At 34.2% G+C, this 20,360-nt stretch overlaps 1 protein-coding gene across 1 annotated transcript in view; it reads right to left on the bottom strand.

Annotated features, from left to right (window-relative positions):
• LOC110106848 (protein disulfide isomerase-like 1-5) overlaps window positions 1-20,360 on the bottom strand; it is a 64,519-nt gene that overhangs the window by 7,544 nt on the left and 36,615 nt on the right. The window contains exons 3-4 of the mRNA XM_020836902.2: window positions 15,139-15,304; window positions 14,121-14,239 (exon numbers count right to left, since the gene is read on the bottom strand). Coding sequence (XP_020692561.1) covers window positions 14,121-14,239; window positions 15,139-15,304 — 285 coding nt within the window. The remainder of the gene's footprint in view (window positions 1-14,120; window positions 14,240-15,138; window positions 15,305-20,360) is intronic.

Below are 20,360 nucleotides of genomic sequence, written 5' to 3'. Positions count from 1 at the left end.
GAAGTTTCCAACTAGCTTTTGCTTCGAGATTCGTGCCCAATCAAGCTAATTTTGTGATAACGTATCATATATATATATATATATATATATATATATATATAATTATGAGGTATCTTAAGAGGTGCAGATATTTTTAAAGAATTGAAAATATTTGATAAGAAAATTTATTTTAGATGATAAAAGTAATTAGATTATGATTCAAATTTTAATTTAGAATTATAAGTATTAAATTTACATATAGAGAGATGAAAGAGCAGAATAAAATTTAATTATTAATGAGATAAGTGATAAAATAAAATTTTAGAAATCAGTAAAATAGAAAATATTTAAATTAATAATAATTGAGTAATGCATATTACATTACTTTTTAGTAATATATAGAGAGCAAAAGTATGTGTGTGTATATAAGAGTTAATTAAAAAATTTATTTGATGATAAATAATATATTTAAAAGATTAAAAAAATGGTAAGAGTTTGCGAGATATTTTGATGACATAAATGTCATTATATAGGTTTTAAATATATCAAAAACAAAAAAAGGAGTAAGAATGAAACTTCAAAACATCTAAATCTAAGGTGGGTAGTTATCTTCCTAAATTACGGTAATATTATTGCTTCTTCTAAATGCATTTAATTGTTATTGAAATCGATTCATCTTTAACACATCAATGATTGATCATTTTAAATTAGATAATAATTATCATGTTATGTTTTACATTACTACATAAAATTAATGAATGTCATATAGATGAAATGTTTAGATAGAAATGCTTGCATGTGCGTGTTAAATGATGGCACATCCCCTTAGGGTACTAACTGGGAACGGAATGTACTAGCGTGTATAAATGAAAAAGATTATAGAAAATGAAATGACAAATGAGCACATTTGTTAGTGATATGTTAGACAATATCTCCTGTGATGGTAGTATTATTTCTAAAAAGAGTAAAGATATGATACATGCGATATATATAGATACGCACAATATTGATGCTTATTTTCAAAATGAATTTTAATATAATTACTTTATATTTTGAAATGAGCATATATATTATTTTGAAAATCTTGTATTAATGTAATTTATAAGCATAATATACTCCCATAGTTGTGACTTGTTTTTTATTTGCAAAAATATTCACATGTATTATTCAATTAATTTAAAATGAGCAGAAGATGAGAGAACGCATATCGTAAATTCGAAGCTCTGAAAAAAAGTTATTTATTGCATTTACTTTAATTTTTGATATTTCAGTGGCTCTTTCAACATGTTGGAAATAGTAAGTACATGAAAATTTAATTAACCATCCGACTATCTATTCCTGTCTCGTTAAATCGAGCATCTAGGTCAAGTCGTGATAGTTTTTTAACTATACTAATGCTATTAGGTTCGAAAAAGGAGATGAGGACTAGGTGGAGAATTTTCCAATTGATCAGAACGAGCGAACAAATGACAAAGGCCTCTAGCATGCAGCTCTCCTCGACCCTCACACATGCAAGCCCCTAGTCTAGGTCGAACACCTCTCTTGCACACAAGTATTCTCCCTCTTCTCCTCTCTTGCTCACAAGAAGAGCTGCCCTCTCCCTTTTCGTTTTCCCTTGCCCACTTCTTCTCCCTCACTTATTCTTACTAGGAAAACAAAGGAAGCCTGCATGATTACCCTTATTGTAAGATGAAAGGGTTTTCTTAATTTCCTTTTCTTAAAACAATCAGAGGAAGTTAGGTTTTGAGTTTGACTAATCTAAGGCAAGGGATACATTCATATATCCTCTCTTGAAAGAGAATTTTTATGGTATGGAATGAACTTTCTTGAAGGGTATTCTTGAGATGAAAATTTGATAAAACATATAGATATACATTTCTTTCTCTTGAAAGAAACTTCTTCCAAATTAATTTCTTTCTTAGAGAACATTCTTGAGATGAAAATTTGCTAATACGCATAGGTTTATATATTTCTCTCTTTAAATAGAATATTTCTGAATGAATTTCTTTCTTGAAGAATGCTCTTGAGACTCCTTTTTTGAACTGAAATTGAAATTGTAATCTCATTCATTCTCTTTGAAATATTAGTTCTCTAAAATATCAAACCTTTGATCTGAAGCTTCTCATTATTTTTTTCCAAGAAAAAATCAATCTTTTTGGAGCTTAGAAGTTTTAGGCCCAAATCTATCAAAAACAGAATTCCAACTTCATGACAACTCAAATAATCATTCCATCACCAACCTAAGAGAACACAAATCAAGTTGGTGACTTCACCATAAAGATATCATTGATACTAGATCATAACCCTTTCATGTTTTGATAAGTCATATATTGAACACTTCTCACCAAAGTCAATGCAAACACCACATACAATAACGTATTAAATACACGGCTTATCAAAATATGAAAGTGTGCATTGCTTCATGATTCTAAAGCTATCAAGAATGACACTCATGTTGCCCATAACTTGTTGCCACCATTTGTTTGATTGCCATTGTAATTTATGAATGAAGTTTTGGTGAGCATGGCAAAACATCTTTCCCACTCATCATATAAATCATATCGCAAGACATCAATGTGTGAAAAACCCTTCAAAAAATATAAGCAACACCCATTTAATTGCAATATTTTGGGAAAAAATGAAGAAAAGAAAGAAAAGAAGTGGTCACAATTCATTGATATCAAGTTTATATAGAATATTGAGGCATAAATATGCATCTAAATGTCTTTTCAAATTAGCCAATATTGGGGCATGAGCATGTACGTAAATCCCTTTGATCAAGATTCATTAAGTATAATATCATTTGCTAAGGACAAACAACAAGACCATATCTCATAACTAATTTGATAAAGGTTCCAACAAGAGGTCTTAGAATGAAGAAAAAAAAACAATCAACTTCCTAAAGGCTCTTTATAACAAGAAAGTGATAAACCCTCTCCACCAAAACCACTGAAATGTGTTTATAAAGAAGATAGTAAAACAAGAAAATTATCCACGTTTTATTGTGATGAATTTGATGGGAGAGTTTTAAATAAAGTACAAGATACTTTAGATCCCTTAGTTAATAGATTACAATATGTGCCCTAAACCCTTGAATCCATCATTGAGACAACATATTTATCATATCAAGATGCAATCTCAAGTTGTCACTACTTTGCTCATTAGATTCTAATAGAGTATGCATATAGTTCAGTACTTTACATATTAAGACCTCATTTGGAACAGCTTTTTTATTGCTTCTCAAAACAACTTTTTACTGTAAAAATTAAAAATTTTGTACTAAAAAGCTGTTTTAAGAAGCAGCAATAAAGCAACCCCTAATGAAGCCTTAATCTATAGCAAGAACAAGAACTACTACCATGCTACCTTACCAAGACCATGAAGGAGGCAACAAACCAAGCAATTACAAATGAATATTAAAAATACCTCAAGAAGAAGAGGCTTACAACTCTTTTTGGGTATTGAAAAGTAAATGACAATAGCCCTTGCTTCTACCAAATGAATTTCACAATAAGAAACCACTATTGATTGAATGTTTTAGAATATATTGCAGCTTTAATCTTTCAAAGAGAGAATGAATGAGATAATAATTTCAATTTCATTTCCAAACTTCAAGAAATGAGTCTCAAGAACATTCAACAAAAAGAAAATTCATTTAGAAAAATTAATTTTCAAGAGAAAGAAATATATATACTGATGTGTATTAGCAAACTTTCATCTCAAGAGTATTCCAACAATAACATCAAGCCTTTATCCCACTATGTGGGCTCTACTACATGAATCCTTTTTCTCCATTGTGCCGTGTTAAATTTTAAATTCTCATTTAAATCTAATAAAGAAATGTCATTTCATTTCTAATATTTTCTAACAAAGACTTTTTAGGTCTAGCTTTTCCCTTCTTAACATAAGTCAAATCTAATACATCTACTTTCCTAACCGGGTCATCGGAAGGCTGTCATTTTATGTGACCAAATCATCTAAGGAGACTCTCTCTAATCTTATCTTCCACTGGAGCTACTCCAACCTTTCCACGTATATGTTCATTTCATATATTGTCTCTAAAAGCAAAAACACTCATCCACCTGAGCATTCTCATCTCTGCAAAACTTAATATTATGCTTCATTTTTAATGGCCAAAATTCTGCACCATGAAGCATTGCAGGTCTAACCACCATCTTATAAAATTTCTCGGGGGCGGGGGTGGGGGGGGGACATTTTTATCACCAATCAAGCCCAATGCATTCCTCCACTTCAACCATCCAACTTGAATTCTACTAATAATATCCCCATCTATTTCACCATCACTCTGAACAATAAACCGAAGATATCTAAAATGTGTACTCTTATTAATGACTTGATCACCCAAAGTCACAATCCCCCCACTAGAACTATTATTACTAAAATTACATTCCATATATTCAGTTTTAGATCTACTCAAACGAAAGCCTTTAGACTCTAAACTAACCTCCATAATTCAACTTTACGTTCAACTCTCTCTTTAGTCTTATCAATAAGAAGAATATCATCAACAAAAGCATACATCAGCATATAACCTCTTGCAAATGTCTAGTGAGAACATCCAATATGAAAGCAAAAAGATATGGGCTTAAGGCTGATCCTTGATGTGTAATCCAACTGAAATAGGAAAATATTTGGTCAAACCACCTTGTGTCTAGACATAAGTAATAGCTCCTATATACATATCCTTAATGACTTGAATATAGGCATTATTAACCACTTTCTTTTCTAGAACTCTCCATAGCACTTCTCTTAGAACTTTATCATATGCTTTTCTCAAAATCAGTAAATATCATATGTAGATCCTTCTTATTCTCTCTATACTTCTTCATCAAACATCTAAATAAATGTATAGCTTCTATAGTAGACCTACCTGGCATGAATCCAAATTGATTTTAATAAACGTTAGTATCTAGCCGCAACCTATGCTCTATAACTCTCTCTCATAGTTTTAAAGTATGATACATTAATTTAATTCCTCTATAATTTGCACAATCTTGTGCATCACCTTTATTCTTAAAAATATGAATCAACACACTCATTCTTTACTCATTTTGCATCTTTTCAGTCTTCAAAATAATATTAAAAAGTTTAACAAGCCAAGAAATTCCTTCTTCTCCTAAGCATTACCACACCTCTATTGGTATATCACCAGGTCCAACAACTTTTTCAAACTTCATTTTCTTTAAAGCCTATCTAACTTCAGTTGTACTAATACGCTGATAAAAATAAAAAAAAATTATTTTCATTTAGGGTGCTAAGGTCACTAAAATCAATCTCATTCTCATAATCTTCATTTAAGTGTTTATAAAAATATCTCATCCATCTTTGTTTAATATTTTCTTCTAATAAAACACTTTTTGATCTTCGTCCTTAATACACTTCACTTGAATTAAATCCTTATTATTCTTATCTCTTTATTTGGCTAACTTATACATATATCTTTCATCATCTTTAGTATCTAATATATTATATAAATAATTAAAAACTAAAATCTTTAAATCGCATATTGCTTTCTTAGACTCCTTACGGATCTCTTTATATATGTTTCAAATTATCAGAATTTTTCCATCTAAACAAATTTTTATAACAAATCTTCTTATTTTAATCTTTTTTTGAACATTTTGATTCTACCACCAACTATTTTTACTATTACGAGCTTTTCGTTTTGAAAATCCATGCAAATCTTTTCCAACCTTCTTAATATCACTAGTTATTTTTTTCCATATAACATTAGCTTGCTCATGTATAGACAAAATTTTAATGTCAAGTATCTTACTCTCAAAAATATTTTTGATAATATTTTTAAAATTTCCCCATCTAATCCTAGAACAACGTTTTACTTTATTTGTTGTTTTCTACCCCTTCATCTTAAAGTTCAAAAACTAATAAGTGATGTTAGGTACATAAACTTTCATCAAGAGTATTCACCAAAAAAAATCATTCAAAAAATTCTCTTTCAAGAGAAAAAAAAAGTATATATATATCAACAAACTTTTATATCATGAATACGCTTCAAGAAAAAAAATCATTCCATAAAAATTTCCTTTCAAGAGAAAATAAATATGAACAAATCCCTTGCCTTAGATTAGAAAACTTAACTTCCTCTGTTTTTTCTTTAGAAAAAGGAAAATAAGCAAACAATTTCATCTCCCAAGAAGGGGAATCAAGCTTGCTTCCCTTGGTTTCGTAGGAAGAACATGTGAGGAAGGAGAAGAGAGGGGTATTCTTGTTAGTTAGGGAAGAGAAGAGGGAGAGGGCAATTGTGTATGTGAACAAGAGAGAAGAAGAGGGAAAACACCTATGTTCAAGCGAGGTGTTCAACCAAGTCAAGAGGCTTGCATGCGAGAGAGAGAGCTGCATGCAAGAGGCCTTTGTCGTTTCTTCGCGCATTCTAATCGAATGGGAATGCCACCCCCAGCCCTCATATCTGTTTTATAACCTAATAGCATGAGGATAAATGATCATCCTGTCCCTCAATTCAATCTGATATATGGATGAGAATAATTTGTTGCATTAAAGAAGTTGTGGAAAGATGAGATGGTTGAATTAATCAAGATAACTCTACAAGATGGCATTTGGATTAAGTTGGTTGAGTCAATTTGAGCTAATTGTTGATTGTTGACCAATCAGACCCACCTCATGATTTTCTTCCGAAACAACGCAATGCTTCTCACGCAACTTCCACACACGATGCAAAAGCAAACAACTATTCGCTCCCTCTATTCATTCAACTCTCATGCATGACTGAAGCTCACTCACTCCCTCTCTTCTCCCTCAATTACATAGCACAAGACCCCTGCTCGCTCTCTCGTTCACACGTCCAACCGCACAAAAGAACCCAAATGAAGGACTCCTCACTCGATCCTTGTTCAAGTCAATGTTTAAAATTGCATATTCGAGTATTGAGGCATTTTTCATTCGTGAGGCGAGGCCTAAGCCTCAAGGCGTTTTGAGGCGTAAGCCTCAAAATCAAAAGATTGCATAAACATAAAATGATAAATTTGTTATATACTAATGAGTGAATCAGTGAATAATATAAAACATAAAAAAGCATAAGATATGAAGTAAAATCAAAATATCTCAATAATAAGACAACATGAAATATAGTTCAACTCAAAATTCTATCTTTCCGAAATCCCAGTATTCTTTTCATTAACATATAATTATGATTTCCAAAAATAAATAGCAATGACATATCGCATAAGAACTCATAAGTCATCAGCACTATCATCACTAAGGGGTTCTTCATTTGAATCATCATTATGGTGAACTGCTCTCTCCCCTTCGTTCTCTCCTATAGAGTCCAATGTCGGGCATTTACTTAAAGATTTATATAAGTTTTAATATATATAGCGTGAGGCATAAGCCTCATGCCAATGAGGCGAGGCGGGCCTCAATGCGGGCCTCAACCAAGTTAAGGCGCAAGCCTCATAAAAAAACTCAAGGCGTAAGCATTGAGGCGTTTTTTATTGTAATTGCGAAAAGGCGGGCCTCAAGGTGAGCCTCATATTGCGCAATTTTAAACCATGGTTCAAGTACGAAACCCACACCCGGATCTGCTGTGGGCTCTGAAAATTTCATTGTGCGTCTCGGCCTCTCTACGACATTGGTCTCTTTTTCTTATTTATTTGTGATGACAGTAGAGAGTTTTAACGAGCTTAAGTTCCGGATAAATTTTCAGAAGGCAGATTAGGTTTTAGCTATGACACTACCCAGAGGTTTTGCCCTCATTTTGTGAGGACTTTATGATCTGAATTTGGGCTTCCTATAGGCGCAAGCCCCTATAGTTAATTACCTCTCCTGATAATGAGAAAGAACTTTCGATTAAGGCTAGTTGTTAAAGAGGTAACATAGGTTGTAAATCCAATTTATAATAGCAATAATTTTAGTGTTTAAATTTGATATATGAATATGATTTGGAATTTATCTCCATAAACTTAAAATTGGTGGTGGGGGAATGAAGATAAGCCCAATCAAGATCTCATGGTTTCGCCGTCCCGGGCTGTCATGATCCATGGTCTATTTAGTCAGAGGAGGTAGTAGACTCAACCTGACAGAAGGTACCTTATCAGCAACCATGGGTTGCTTCGTCCAAGAATACCTTGTAGACATGTGTTGGTGTTTGTCTAAAGGTATAGATCTGAACTCATCTTAGCTGAGAGAGGGATTTATGCCTATCGAATATACCCTATGATCCTTCACTCAAGGGTTTGACGCCGTTAGGGAACATACGGGCTTCGATCATGATCTTAATATAATAGTGCCATTTTGCAGTAAAACCACCCGATCAGATGGCACGTGCCACGTCCCTACTGGCAACTTACTATTTGAGGATGAATCGTAGTGATACACCCAACAAGCATTTGTTCCTTATGAGCTGAGGTTAATCTAAAATTTATCATCTCCGACAAATGGTTGCGGGAGGTGGATGAGTTTTACTTTTAAGTTTTCAATTGATAGATTTTATTTTAAGAACTCTATCTTTTATTGGCTTTCATATTTGACCCCTCAGGTTGAGATTTGTATCAATACAGCCATCATCGGAGTGACATTATGGTCACTAGTATTTTTTAGGATTTTGGGAGGCATTTTGTACTTCAAGTCATGTCGACTCCAATACTTTTGAGGATGAGAACGAAACTTGAATATTTGACTCGCGCAGCATTCTCGGACCGTTGGATTTTGGAATCATATGCGGTGATTGGAGCACATGCGGGTTATATTTATTTTGAAAATAGAATGTTACATTAGTGAGCATTTAACCTTGCGCAGTATTTTCGAATATTTGTATATGTAACTTTAACACGTTTGTCAGAGCACACGCGGGTTATATTTATTTTGAAAATAAAATGTTACATTAGTGAGCATTTGACCCTGCGCAGCATTCTTGAACATTTATATTTGTAAATTTATTACGTTTGTCGGAGCACATGCAGGGTCGTGTTGCACTTCAATTTATGGGATCATATTTAATACATAAGAGGTGTTTTAAAATATTTAAATATGATCCATTTACGCAATTGATTTTTATTTTAGAAAAAAAAAAATATCCGAGATTTTATTTAAGGACCTACGAGCGCCTTCTATCCGCTTATACACATGTTGCGGATCCAGTGGCATTTTGAATATTTTTAATAAATTTGGATTGTTTCTTGGAGTATAATATTTTAGTTGATCACAATTAAATAATGACTTTAGTACATTTGCACATAATCAAATGAATCATAGCCTCATTATATCTATAGATATCCTAAATCAGTAAGTAATCATCAAGCCTCTAATCACCGTGGCATAGCTTTTAACGTTCTAGATTAGCACGATCAAATGAGTGGTCTAGTGCATTTGAATCAAAGGTGACATCTCCTTGCATTAACATAAACCTTTGAATAGATCTTCTCAAAACTATTGTTTATCTGTTAGAAGATATTTATCCAATAGAAAGAGTCTAAAGATGACTCTAAGGTCCTTAGTTTGAATAGAGTTTCTCAAATTTCTTAAAGAACCAATTCTAATCATACATTGCTAAGATAAGAGGAGATTCATAATAAATGTTTTCAGGCAAATACTACAGTGGCATGATCTTGATTTGGCTAAAAGATGCATCAAATCAATATACTTTGATTTCATGTAATCTCAAAATGGTATATTGACAAAATTTTATTGAATAATCAACTAAAGTCAAAATCAATTGTTAATTTCCTTGAATTTTTGAAACAAGATTGTGTCTCTTGCCATTAACACAATTTGCTTTGTCTAATTTAGATTGATTTAATATTGTTCTCTAGTTTGATTGTCACAAACATTTGCCTTATAGGTTATTAGTAGGTGCACTATCATTTGTTTAATGGTTTAGACGAACGAAAACACTTTACCTCCCTCTCATTTTATAGGTTCCATTTAATTAGAAACTCCTGCTTGACTTGATGGTGTAGACCTTTTTTTATATATTGGAATGACTATTCCTTAATCATATAATTTTAAATTATTTAGAACGATTAAACTTGTTACAAATTAAGATGTTGGCGGCCTTTTGTCAGTTTCAATTTCGACTGCCTCCAATAATCCCCTGCCCCTGATGACAGGAGGTAAGAGGGCACTTTCCCTTTCATGTCCGCTCGACCGGAGCGAACCAACGGCCAGGGGTTTTGGGATGTTGTCGGGTCCCAGATTCAATCTTCAGAAGCTTTACTTGACGATGATTGGTTGACAATTATCGATTGCAATACTCGATTGAATATCCCTTTTCCATTTTTATTTATTACATTAATTGGTTAAATGAATATTAATTGCATATTTCTCGAATCTTTCAAAAAATTAGCTAAGTCCTAGATTTTTGAGAAAATTTCGGCAGCCTTCCGATGTCCCCTCCCCTGCACCAGGAGGTAAGGAGGGAACTTGCCCTTTTGGCTCGACTCGGCTGGAGCGAATCAACCGTGAGGAGATTGGGAGAGCAATTGAGTCTTCAATTAGTGTCTGTGCTCCCTCGGTCGGATAAGCTTGACAACCGAGGGCTTTGGGGGACCGAATCAAACCCTAGGACTTCCTTCAAATTGCTCCTATTGCGGTGCTTGTTTGAAAATCTCCTTTTTCCATAATTGATTAAATGAATTTTAATTGAAATTAAATTTTGATTTAATGTTTATCCCTTTTTTTTTGTGCTAAGTCCTGGATCTTTGAATAATTTCGGCGGCCTTTCGGGCATTCCTCCCCGTGCCGGAAGTAAGGAGGGCAGACTTGCCCTTCTTGGCTCGCTCGGGCGGAGCGAATCAATGGCGAGGTAGTTGGGTCTTCAAGTCTTCAATCCCTCAATCAGCATAAGCTCGGACGACCGACGGACTTTCGAGGACCGATCAAACCCGCAAAACTTCGCTTCAATAATCTTCAATTACTTTCATGCCCTGTTTGAAAATTCTAAATTTATCTCTTCTTCCTTTTCTCTCTTTTTTTTTAATTATATATTAATATTAGAAAAAATTTTATATATCATAATATATATAATATTTTTATTATAATATAATTAACATTATATTATACCATTATATTATATATTTTTTATTAATAATTTTAATATAATTAACAATATATATAATAATTATTTTATATAATATATATATATATATTATTTATATATTATACTATATTCTACTATATATACGGGCAGAGCGCTGGTCGGGCAAGGAGGCGGAGCCACACACGCGTCGGGGGAGTCAGCCGAGCGCTTCCGGTGTCAGGCCCCAAGCAGGTCGAAGGCAGGATGAGAAGGCAGTCGAGGCCCGGTGGGTTGGCTTTGAGCTTGGAAGGGGCCTGTGGCCGGTGGTGAAGAACATGAATGCAGGAGTTGGGCTGGTTCGACAGAAGCAAAGCAGGGGAAGAAGACCGGATGTCGTGATTTGAGATAGAAGAGGAGTCTTGCGGCTAGGGTAGATCCGTCGTCAGAGGCGAAGGCTGGCTAGGAAATCGACGGCGAAGGCAAGTAGCAGCGTCTGTTCTTGTAAGTTCTGAATCCTTTCCCTCTTTATGTGTGTGTGTATGTCTCTGAATGGGAGAGGAGTACTTTTTGTGTTGTAGAGGAGATCGTGGGGAGCGGTTTGTCCGATCATGGGTAGTTCACGGTTGAGCCATGGGTTGGGGCCGGCTGTTTTGCGGAAGTTACAGTCAACAGCTACTTCAGTGACTTCGACCCGACTAGCCCTCTAGCCAACTCCAATCGACTCACACCGATTATGTCAACCCAATCCTAACCCGACCTTCCTCTCTCATTCTCTTCCAGATGCACACAGAAGCCTCAACCTCCGACCCTCTCTCCATTTCACTATACCGAACTCAATCAATCCAGGCACGCAACTAGCTCGTGTTGACATTCAGTTCAACACATCGATCTGTCATCATTATCATTGCTTTTCAACCCATTGATCTATCATCGTTATAAATAAATGTATAAACTTATTTATTCTCTGCTTGCTTAAACAATAGGTATTGAAGAACTGTCATTGTATCTTTGATCCAACTAGGAGAAGAATTAAAGAAGGCCTACACCATCGTATCTTTGATCTGACTAGGAGAAATAAATACAAGATGACCTCGCATCATCATATCTTTGATCCGGACATGAAGAATTTGATTTGAAGATCTTGCACCATCGAATCTTTGATCCAACATTAACATCAACATCAAAGATTCGTATATCAAATATGAGACATCATAAAAAATTACAATTTTTCGATATCAAATATGAGACATCATAAGAAATTAAAATTGTATTATCAAATACACGATATATGGTATATTTCAATACATACTATTTTAGTATAATTAATAAATTATGCATTAATTAATATTATTATTGTTGTGTATATAATTTCAATATATATTATAATAGAGAAAAAAATCAAAATGATTCCTAAACTAGAGAGTCATTTTAGGAATCATTTTACTCCTAGCTATCTAATGTGCTTAATTCAGTCTCTTAACTCCTTAAACATGAATACAAAATGATCGCTTTATTGGACTTTTTTTAGATCAAATTTCAGAGGTCAATGGACAAATTTGAACACAAAAGATAGTTTGGAACTAAAATGGCTCCCACAAAAAGTCCAATAACCATCTTAACCTATTCCTCTATTATAATATATTTTGTCATAAAGTATATTATTTGTTAAGTATAAAAGAATGTGCGCTTGTGCATGCATGATTGGCATTATAATTACAAAAATGAAAGATTATCATTACTAATGCATTTGAGCCGAAGTCTAAGCGCTGAGAATTGAACTAGCCACTTCCCAGGGAGGAAGTCACTTCTCACTTCCCCACCAACCAAACATCTAAGTAGCTATTTCACCCCACTTCCCACTTCTCACTTCTTCTTAAATGCATACAAGCAAGCTCTAAGTTAGCCCACAATCATAAGCTTAAACCTCTGGATTGAAAATGACTATAACTACTAGTATATTAGATCCAAATTTGGCTCCCTTATGATTCATACTCCCTATCAAGGCTAGGGAGGGAATAGTAGGGGCGTCGATATTTGACAAGACCAGAAAATCCGACTTGAGCCCGACCCTAAAATTCCGGGATAGGGTCAACTAGAACCCGAGACGGGTTGAATTCGGATTCAACAATTCGACCCATTTCAAAAATCAGGTCGTGTTCGTGTTGACCCTTTGACCTAAAATTGACTCGAAACTGACTCATTTTTAACTCGAAAACCTGTTTTTGCACCCGACAACCCGAGATTGACCCGTTTTGGACCCATTTTTTTACCAAAAAGCGAAGATTGGCCCATTTTTGGACCCAAAAACTAGCATTTTTTGACCCACCAACCAAACAGCTAAGTAGCCATTTCACCCCACTTCCCACTTCTCACTTCTTCTCAACTGCATACAAACAAGCTCTAAATTGGCCCTCAATCATAAGCTTAAACCTCTGGATTGAAAATGAGTATAACTACTACTATATTAGATCCTAACTTGGCTCCGTTCTGATTCATACTCCCTATCAAGGCTAGGGAGGGAATAGTAGGGGTGTCAATATTTTACATGATCCAAAAACCTGACTAGAGCCCAACCTAAAAATTTCGGATTAGGGTCAACCCGAACCCGAAACGGGTCGGGTTCGGGTTCAACAATTCAACCCGTTTCAAAAATCGGGTCGGGTTCGGATTGACCCTTTGACCTAAAATTGACTCGAAACTGACTTGCTTTTTACTCGAAAACCCATTTTTGACCGAACAACCCAAGATTGACCTGTTTTGGTCCCGTTTTTTACCCGAAAAGTGGAGATTGACCCGTTTTTTTACCCGAAAACTAGCATTTTTTTTTTGTTGGCACCGGGTCATTCGGGTCGTGTCAGGTTGACTCAGACCCGAAGAGGGTCAGGTTTGAGTTGACCCGAATAGTGCTAGGTCAGTTTCAGGTTCGAACCAAACCCAACACGTGACCCGAAATTGACACCCCTAGGGAATAATATATGCAACCTTACCCTAGCATTTGCGAACAAGATTTTTCCATACCTTGAACCCATAAGCTTTATTTCAATTAGATTAACAGTGTCTCACAATACTTTATTTACCGTGCAATAGCAAAAGGAGTTAGAAATCTCCAGAGGAGAAGAATATGAGATACCTGTAACTTTATAGGGCTGGAATAGACTCTGGCAGAATTAAGTTCGGTTAAGGAAGTAACTAAAGCAAACTTGTTGACTTCCACAAAATTCAAGATATTCTCTTCCTCAATTTTTTCCTCTGCAAAAACATTATAATTAATTAATAAAGCTATTTCTCGACCAATATGAGAATAGATGCTCTGTGAAATACAGGTAACAGGGATAAGCATATGGTTACACCAGAAGTAGTGAAGAAACATGAGACTATAAATTACAAATGTTGCCAAATTAATTATGTTTATAGTGATCAGAATAAGTACAGGAACAAAATGAAGTAGCAAAGCGAACAAATATAAGGATCCAATAGGGTTCGAGAAAGATATAAATATTAATTAATAATTGACTTGACATCAACTTTCCACACCGCATAGCTCTATCGACGTAAAATTAAAAAGGGTGTACTGGGTGGTCATCAAAAGAGTATGATTTCAGATTCAAACAGATGATAGATAACGGAATAAAATAAAGCATAAGTGACATTTCTTATTACCTCATTCTCATGCTTCATGGAGGTGAACCAAAAATGAAAACCGGGAAACAATAAAATGGTTATAATTTTCGGTGAAATAAAGTACTGCAATTTGAATAAAAATATTTAAGCATCATTTTCCAGGATAAATATTCATGGCATTTTCCTTTGTCAATTTAGAAATTAATAGGTGAAAAATGCTAAAAAGAGTGGACAGCATATGTTTGTAACCAAAATTAAAGCTCACCCATTATAATAAACTTGAATAAAAAAAAAAGACTTGCACTTGGATTATGCTATGACTTTTCCAACTTCAATATGAGAGGCTTACACTTAAAATCCAATAAGGTTTAGGTATGTAATATGGAGAAACACTAAAAAAAACTATATACATCAAATAGCTCCAATGGAAGTTTTGCTTAAAATAGTCATACCGTATCTAGAATATTCAATGAAGAAGAAAATAAGGCTCTTTATAAGCATAGGAGGAATAAAGGGATCCAACTAACCAAAACTTTCATATCTTTCAGGTTCAGTTTTGACAATGCCAATGAAAGCTTTGTTAGATCTAATGTCTGGATAAAGAACTTTCGCAACCTTAACATCATTAGTCTCAACAAATTGAATTTCATTGTCAGTGGTTGCTGCTTTAACAAACTCATCATATTCAATTCCCTGCACATTAGAGTACAAGTCTATTAACAGCTTAAGGCATAGATATCCATGAATCTACACATGAATGCAATTTGAATATGAGAAACTTTAACCAGTTTCAGGATGTGAATTAACTACAATTGGCAATAATCATTTAGGTAATGAAAGTAGGGTCACTAGATAGGTGTCAAGGGTGACAAGCAGCATACAGGTGATTGACTGCTGCAATTGACCTGAACCTAAGTTTACGACCATTGGAGTTGCAACCATAATTATGCCAACTCCATTAGCCAATTGCAAAGTTAAGAGATTAAATCAAGGTAGATCTTAACTTTATAACCACCAATGCAATTCAACTACGAAAATATCAAATTTCCACAATTATAGCAGCTACAGTATATGAATGAACATCTTTTGCAGTAGTAAGTCATTGATAACTAATTTGAGTGCTTGTGCTATATATTAGAAAAGATAGAATAAAAGAATAAAAGGCATATCCCATATAAGAAACTTGTCATAATGCAGGGTCTTAGAACAGGTTGGTGTATGCCACCTTTCTCTCGGAATTACAAAGAGCCTATTTTTATTAACTTATGGACATTAGGACATAGCAGAGAATCTAATCATCGCCCCAAGCCTATCAGCTTTTTAAGGAGAGTAATTATTATATTAAAGAGATTGTGAGAGTAAACAACAATAATAATAACATCAAGCCTTTATCCCACCACGTGGGGTCAGCTACATGAATCATTTTTCCCATGATATCCTATTAAAAGTCAAACTCTCATTTAAAGCTAACTAAAAAAGGTCATTTCTAATATTTTCTAAGCAAGTATTTTTAGGTCTACCTCTACCTTTCTTAACATAAACCAATTTTAATACATCTAATCTCCTAACTGGGTCATCAGAAGGCCTACATTTTATGTTACCAAACCATCTAAGGCAACTCTCTCTAATCTTATCAGCCAATGGAGCTACTCCAACCTTTTCACGTATAAACTCTTTTCACATTCTATCTATAAGAGTAAAGCAATTCATCCACCTGAGATTCCTCATTTCTGCAACACTTAATTTTATGCTTCTCTTTCAATGGCCAACATTTTGCGCCATGTTGACCTCCACACGATAGCTATCTACAATTTTTGCCCGTAATCCTGCTCAAATGCCGCTAAAATCACTACATTCGATGTTGTTTGCGTCCTCTCCCGGAACTTCAGCTTGAATCACTCGATCCTCTCAGCTCATGACTCTCATCATTAAAACGAGACCGAATGACGCTTCGTTGCTTCTACTCACACACAAAGAACGCTCGTGACTACATCAAGAGGAAGAAAAGACAAGAGCTAGAGCATGGATCACAACCAACATATGGCCAAGATATTAACTCAATTTCAAATCCACCTGAAGAAAACATAAATAAGAATAAGGCTAGAGATGTGCCAATTCCCAATATTGATGACTCTACCATGTCGATTGTTGAGGAAGAGTTTTAGGAGATGCATAGGTGATCCAATTAGGAATTATATTACTTATGAAAGGTTATCACCATCTTACAAAGCATTTGCTACTTGACGATATTTAGGTTCCTTGTACAATACAAGAGGCATTACAAAATTTAGAGTAGAAGAAGATGATACAAGATGAGAGTGATACACTCACATGAATTATTACTGATTTGCCAGTTAGAAAAAGATCCATGGGGTACAAGTGGATTTTCACTATAAAGTACAAAGCAGATGGATCAATTGAGAGATTCAAGGATCTGTTGGTAGCTAGAAGATTTACACAATCCTATAGAATAGAATATCAAAAAACTTTTGCTCCTATCATAAAGCTTAACAGTATCAGAATGCTTCTATCATTGGCCATCAACCAAGATTGGTACTTGTAGCAATCGGATATAAAAAATATCTTTCTAAATGGTGACATTGAAGAGGAAGTCTACATGAAAATCCCAACTGGTTTAAAAAAAAAATAAGACAAAGAATCAAGTTTGCAAACTCAAGAAGTTCTTGTACAACCTTAAACAATCTCCCTGAGCCTGGTTTGACATATTCAACAAGGTTGTTTTGAAACTAGGCTACATACAAGGCCAAGTTGATCATACTCTGTTTGTTAAAAAAAACTTATGTTGAGAAAATTGCTATATGGATAGTCTATGTTGATGATAGTATTCTAACAGGAAATGATGTAGAGGAATTACAAAATTTGAAGAAATACTTGTCAGAAGAGTTTGAAGTTAAAGATATTGGAAATTTTAAATATTTCTTTGGAATGAAAGTGGCTAGATCATTAAATGGCATTATTGTTTCTCAAAGAAAATGAATTATAAATCTTCTTAAGGAAACTGGTATGCTTCGATACAAGCGTGTTGATACTCCTATGGACAATCAAAAGAAACTTGGTACCGAGAAAGAAAGTACATCTATAGATAGTGAGAGATATCAAAGACTTGTAGACGTCTGATCTATCCTTCAAAAGCTTTGCCAGATATTGATTTTTGTAGTGAGTGTTTTAAGTCAATTTATGTACAGTCCTACAAAAGAACATATGGAATCAATCTACAAGATTCTTAGATGCTTGAAATGAAACCAAGGAAAAGCTTATTCTTCAAAAAGACAGAATCATGACACTGAAGTGTATTCATATGCAATTTGGGTTGGAAACACCATTGATATAAGGTTAACTTCAAGGTATTGTTCTTTTGTCTGGGATAATCTTGTTACTAGACTAGTAAAAAGGAGTCAGTGGTAGCTAGAAGTAGTGCAGAAGTTGAGTACAGAGCAGGGGCACAAAAAAATTTAAGAAAGAATTTGAATAAAATGGCTTGTTAGTGAACTGGGACAAATAAGTTCATCTCATATTCTGATGATGTGTGATAATAAGGAGCTATCAACATAGCTAAGAATATCGTGCATCATGACAAGATTAAACACGTTGAAATTAACAGACACTTCATCATAGAGAAGGTAACTAGTGAGACTGCTAAATAAAATATCTCATTCTTCATTAAAAAGTTTAGCAAAATATTTCATCCACCTTTGTGCAATATCATATTCTAAGAAAAGTGCTTTCTGATCTTCATCCTTAATACACTTCACTTGAAATAAATCCTTACTAATCATATCTCTTTGTTTGGTAACTTATACATATATTTTTCTCTCTCCTTAGTATCTAATCTATTATATAAATCATTAAAAGCTAAGATCTTTGCAGTGCATATTGCTTTCTTAGATTCCTTACGTGCCTCTTTAAATTTTTCCCAATTATCAGGAATTTTACAACTCAACCAATTTTAATAACAACTTTTTTTTATTTTATATCTTTTCTTGTACATTTGGATTCCACCACCAACTATTTTTACTATTAGGAGACATTCGCTTTGAAACTCCAAAAACATCTTTTGCAATATTTTTAATATCAATAGTCACTTTTTCCCACATAACAATAACATTCTCATGCACAGACAAAATCATAAGATCTAAAATCTTACTCTAAAAAATATTTTTGTTTTTCACCGCAATTGAATTTAATTATTGACGACACTTGCAAATGAAGTTTAGCCAACCCCACAATAAAGATAAATTATGGCACACACTTATGAGTAACGCTGTGGAAAACACTTAGCTCCCTTTTACCACAATCAGATTAGTTCATGGAGCATTGCTTATATATTTTGGAGAAATGCCTTAACAATAGAAGACCATGATCAAACCTTTTCATGCACTGGCATGCATGCACACTTATTCTTCTTCTACTCAAGTGTCCTATGGAAAGGATCATATAAAATTAAAAGTCATCAAATACTTGTCAAAGTTAACGATTTTCCCCATTTGCGAGATATTGGATAGCAGTTAAGCGGTAGACATCTCCCTTGTGGAAGAAAACTAAATTAGATTACGGGAAAAATCAAAACAACAACAACATCAAGTCTTTATCCCAGTACGTGGGGTCGGCTACATAAATCCTTTTTCTCCATTGTGTCCTATTAAAGGTAAAATTCTCGTTTAAATCTAATAAAGAAAGGTCATTCATAATATTTTCTAACCATGTCTTTTTAGGTCTGCCTTTATCTTTCTTAACAAAAGTCAAATCTAATAATATCTCTACTCTCCTAACCGGGTCATTGGAAGGCCGTCGTTTTATGTGACCAAACCATCTAAGGCAACTCTGTCAAATCTTATCTTCTACTGGAGCTACTCCAACCTTTTCACGAATATGCTCATTTCGTATCTTATCTCTAAAGTAAAGCCACTCATCCACCTAAGCATCATCATCTCTTCCACACATAACTTAGTATTATGCTTCTCTTTTAAAGGCCAACATTCAGCACCATAAAGCATTGCAGGCCTCACTACCATCTTATAGAATTTTCCCTTAAGTTTGAGGGGTACTTTTCTATCACACAACAAGCCCGATGCATTCATCCACTTCAACCATCCAACTTGAATTCTGCTGATAATATCCCCATCAATTTCACCATCACTCTGAACAATAGATATAACATACCTAAAACCTGTACTCTTATTAATGACTTGATCACCCAAAGTCACAATCCCCTCACTAGGTCTATTACTACTAAAATTACACTCCATATATTCCGTTTTAGATCTACTCAAGCGAAAACCTTTAGACTCTAAGGTTAACCTCCATAATTCAAGTTTACCTTCAACTCCCTCTCTAGTCTTATCAACAAGAAGAATATCATCAGCAAAAAGCATACACCAAGGTACATCATCTTGCAAATGTCTAGTGAGAACATCCATGACTAAAGCAAAAAGATATGGGCTTAAGGCTGATCCTTGATGTAACCCAACCGAAATAGGGAAATACTTGGTCAAACCACCTTGTGTTTGAACACAAGTAATAGCTCCTGCATACATATCTTTAATGATTTAAATATAAGCATTATTAACTCCTTTCTTTTCAAGAACTCTCCATAGCACTTCTCTTGGAACTTTATCATATGCTTTTTTTAAATCAATAAATATCATATGTAGATCCTCCTTATTATCTCTATATTTCTCCATCAAACCTCTTAATAAATGTATGGCTTCCATAGTCGACCTACCCAGCA

The sequence above is a fragment of the Dendrobium catenatum genome, unplaced genomic scaffold, assembly GCF_001605985.2.
Source record: "Dendrobium catenatum unplaced genomic scaffold, ASM160598v2 fragScaff_scaffold_133, whole genome shotgun sequence".
In the NCBI taxonomy this organism is placed as follows: domain Eukaryota; kingdom Viridiplantae; phylum Streptophyta; class Magnoliopsida; order Asparagales; family Orchidaceae; genus Dendrobium; species Dendrobium catenatum.
This window is presented reverse-complemented; position numbering and strand designations above follow the sequence as displayed.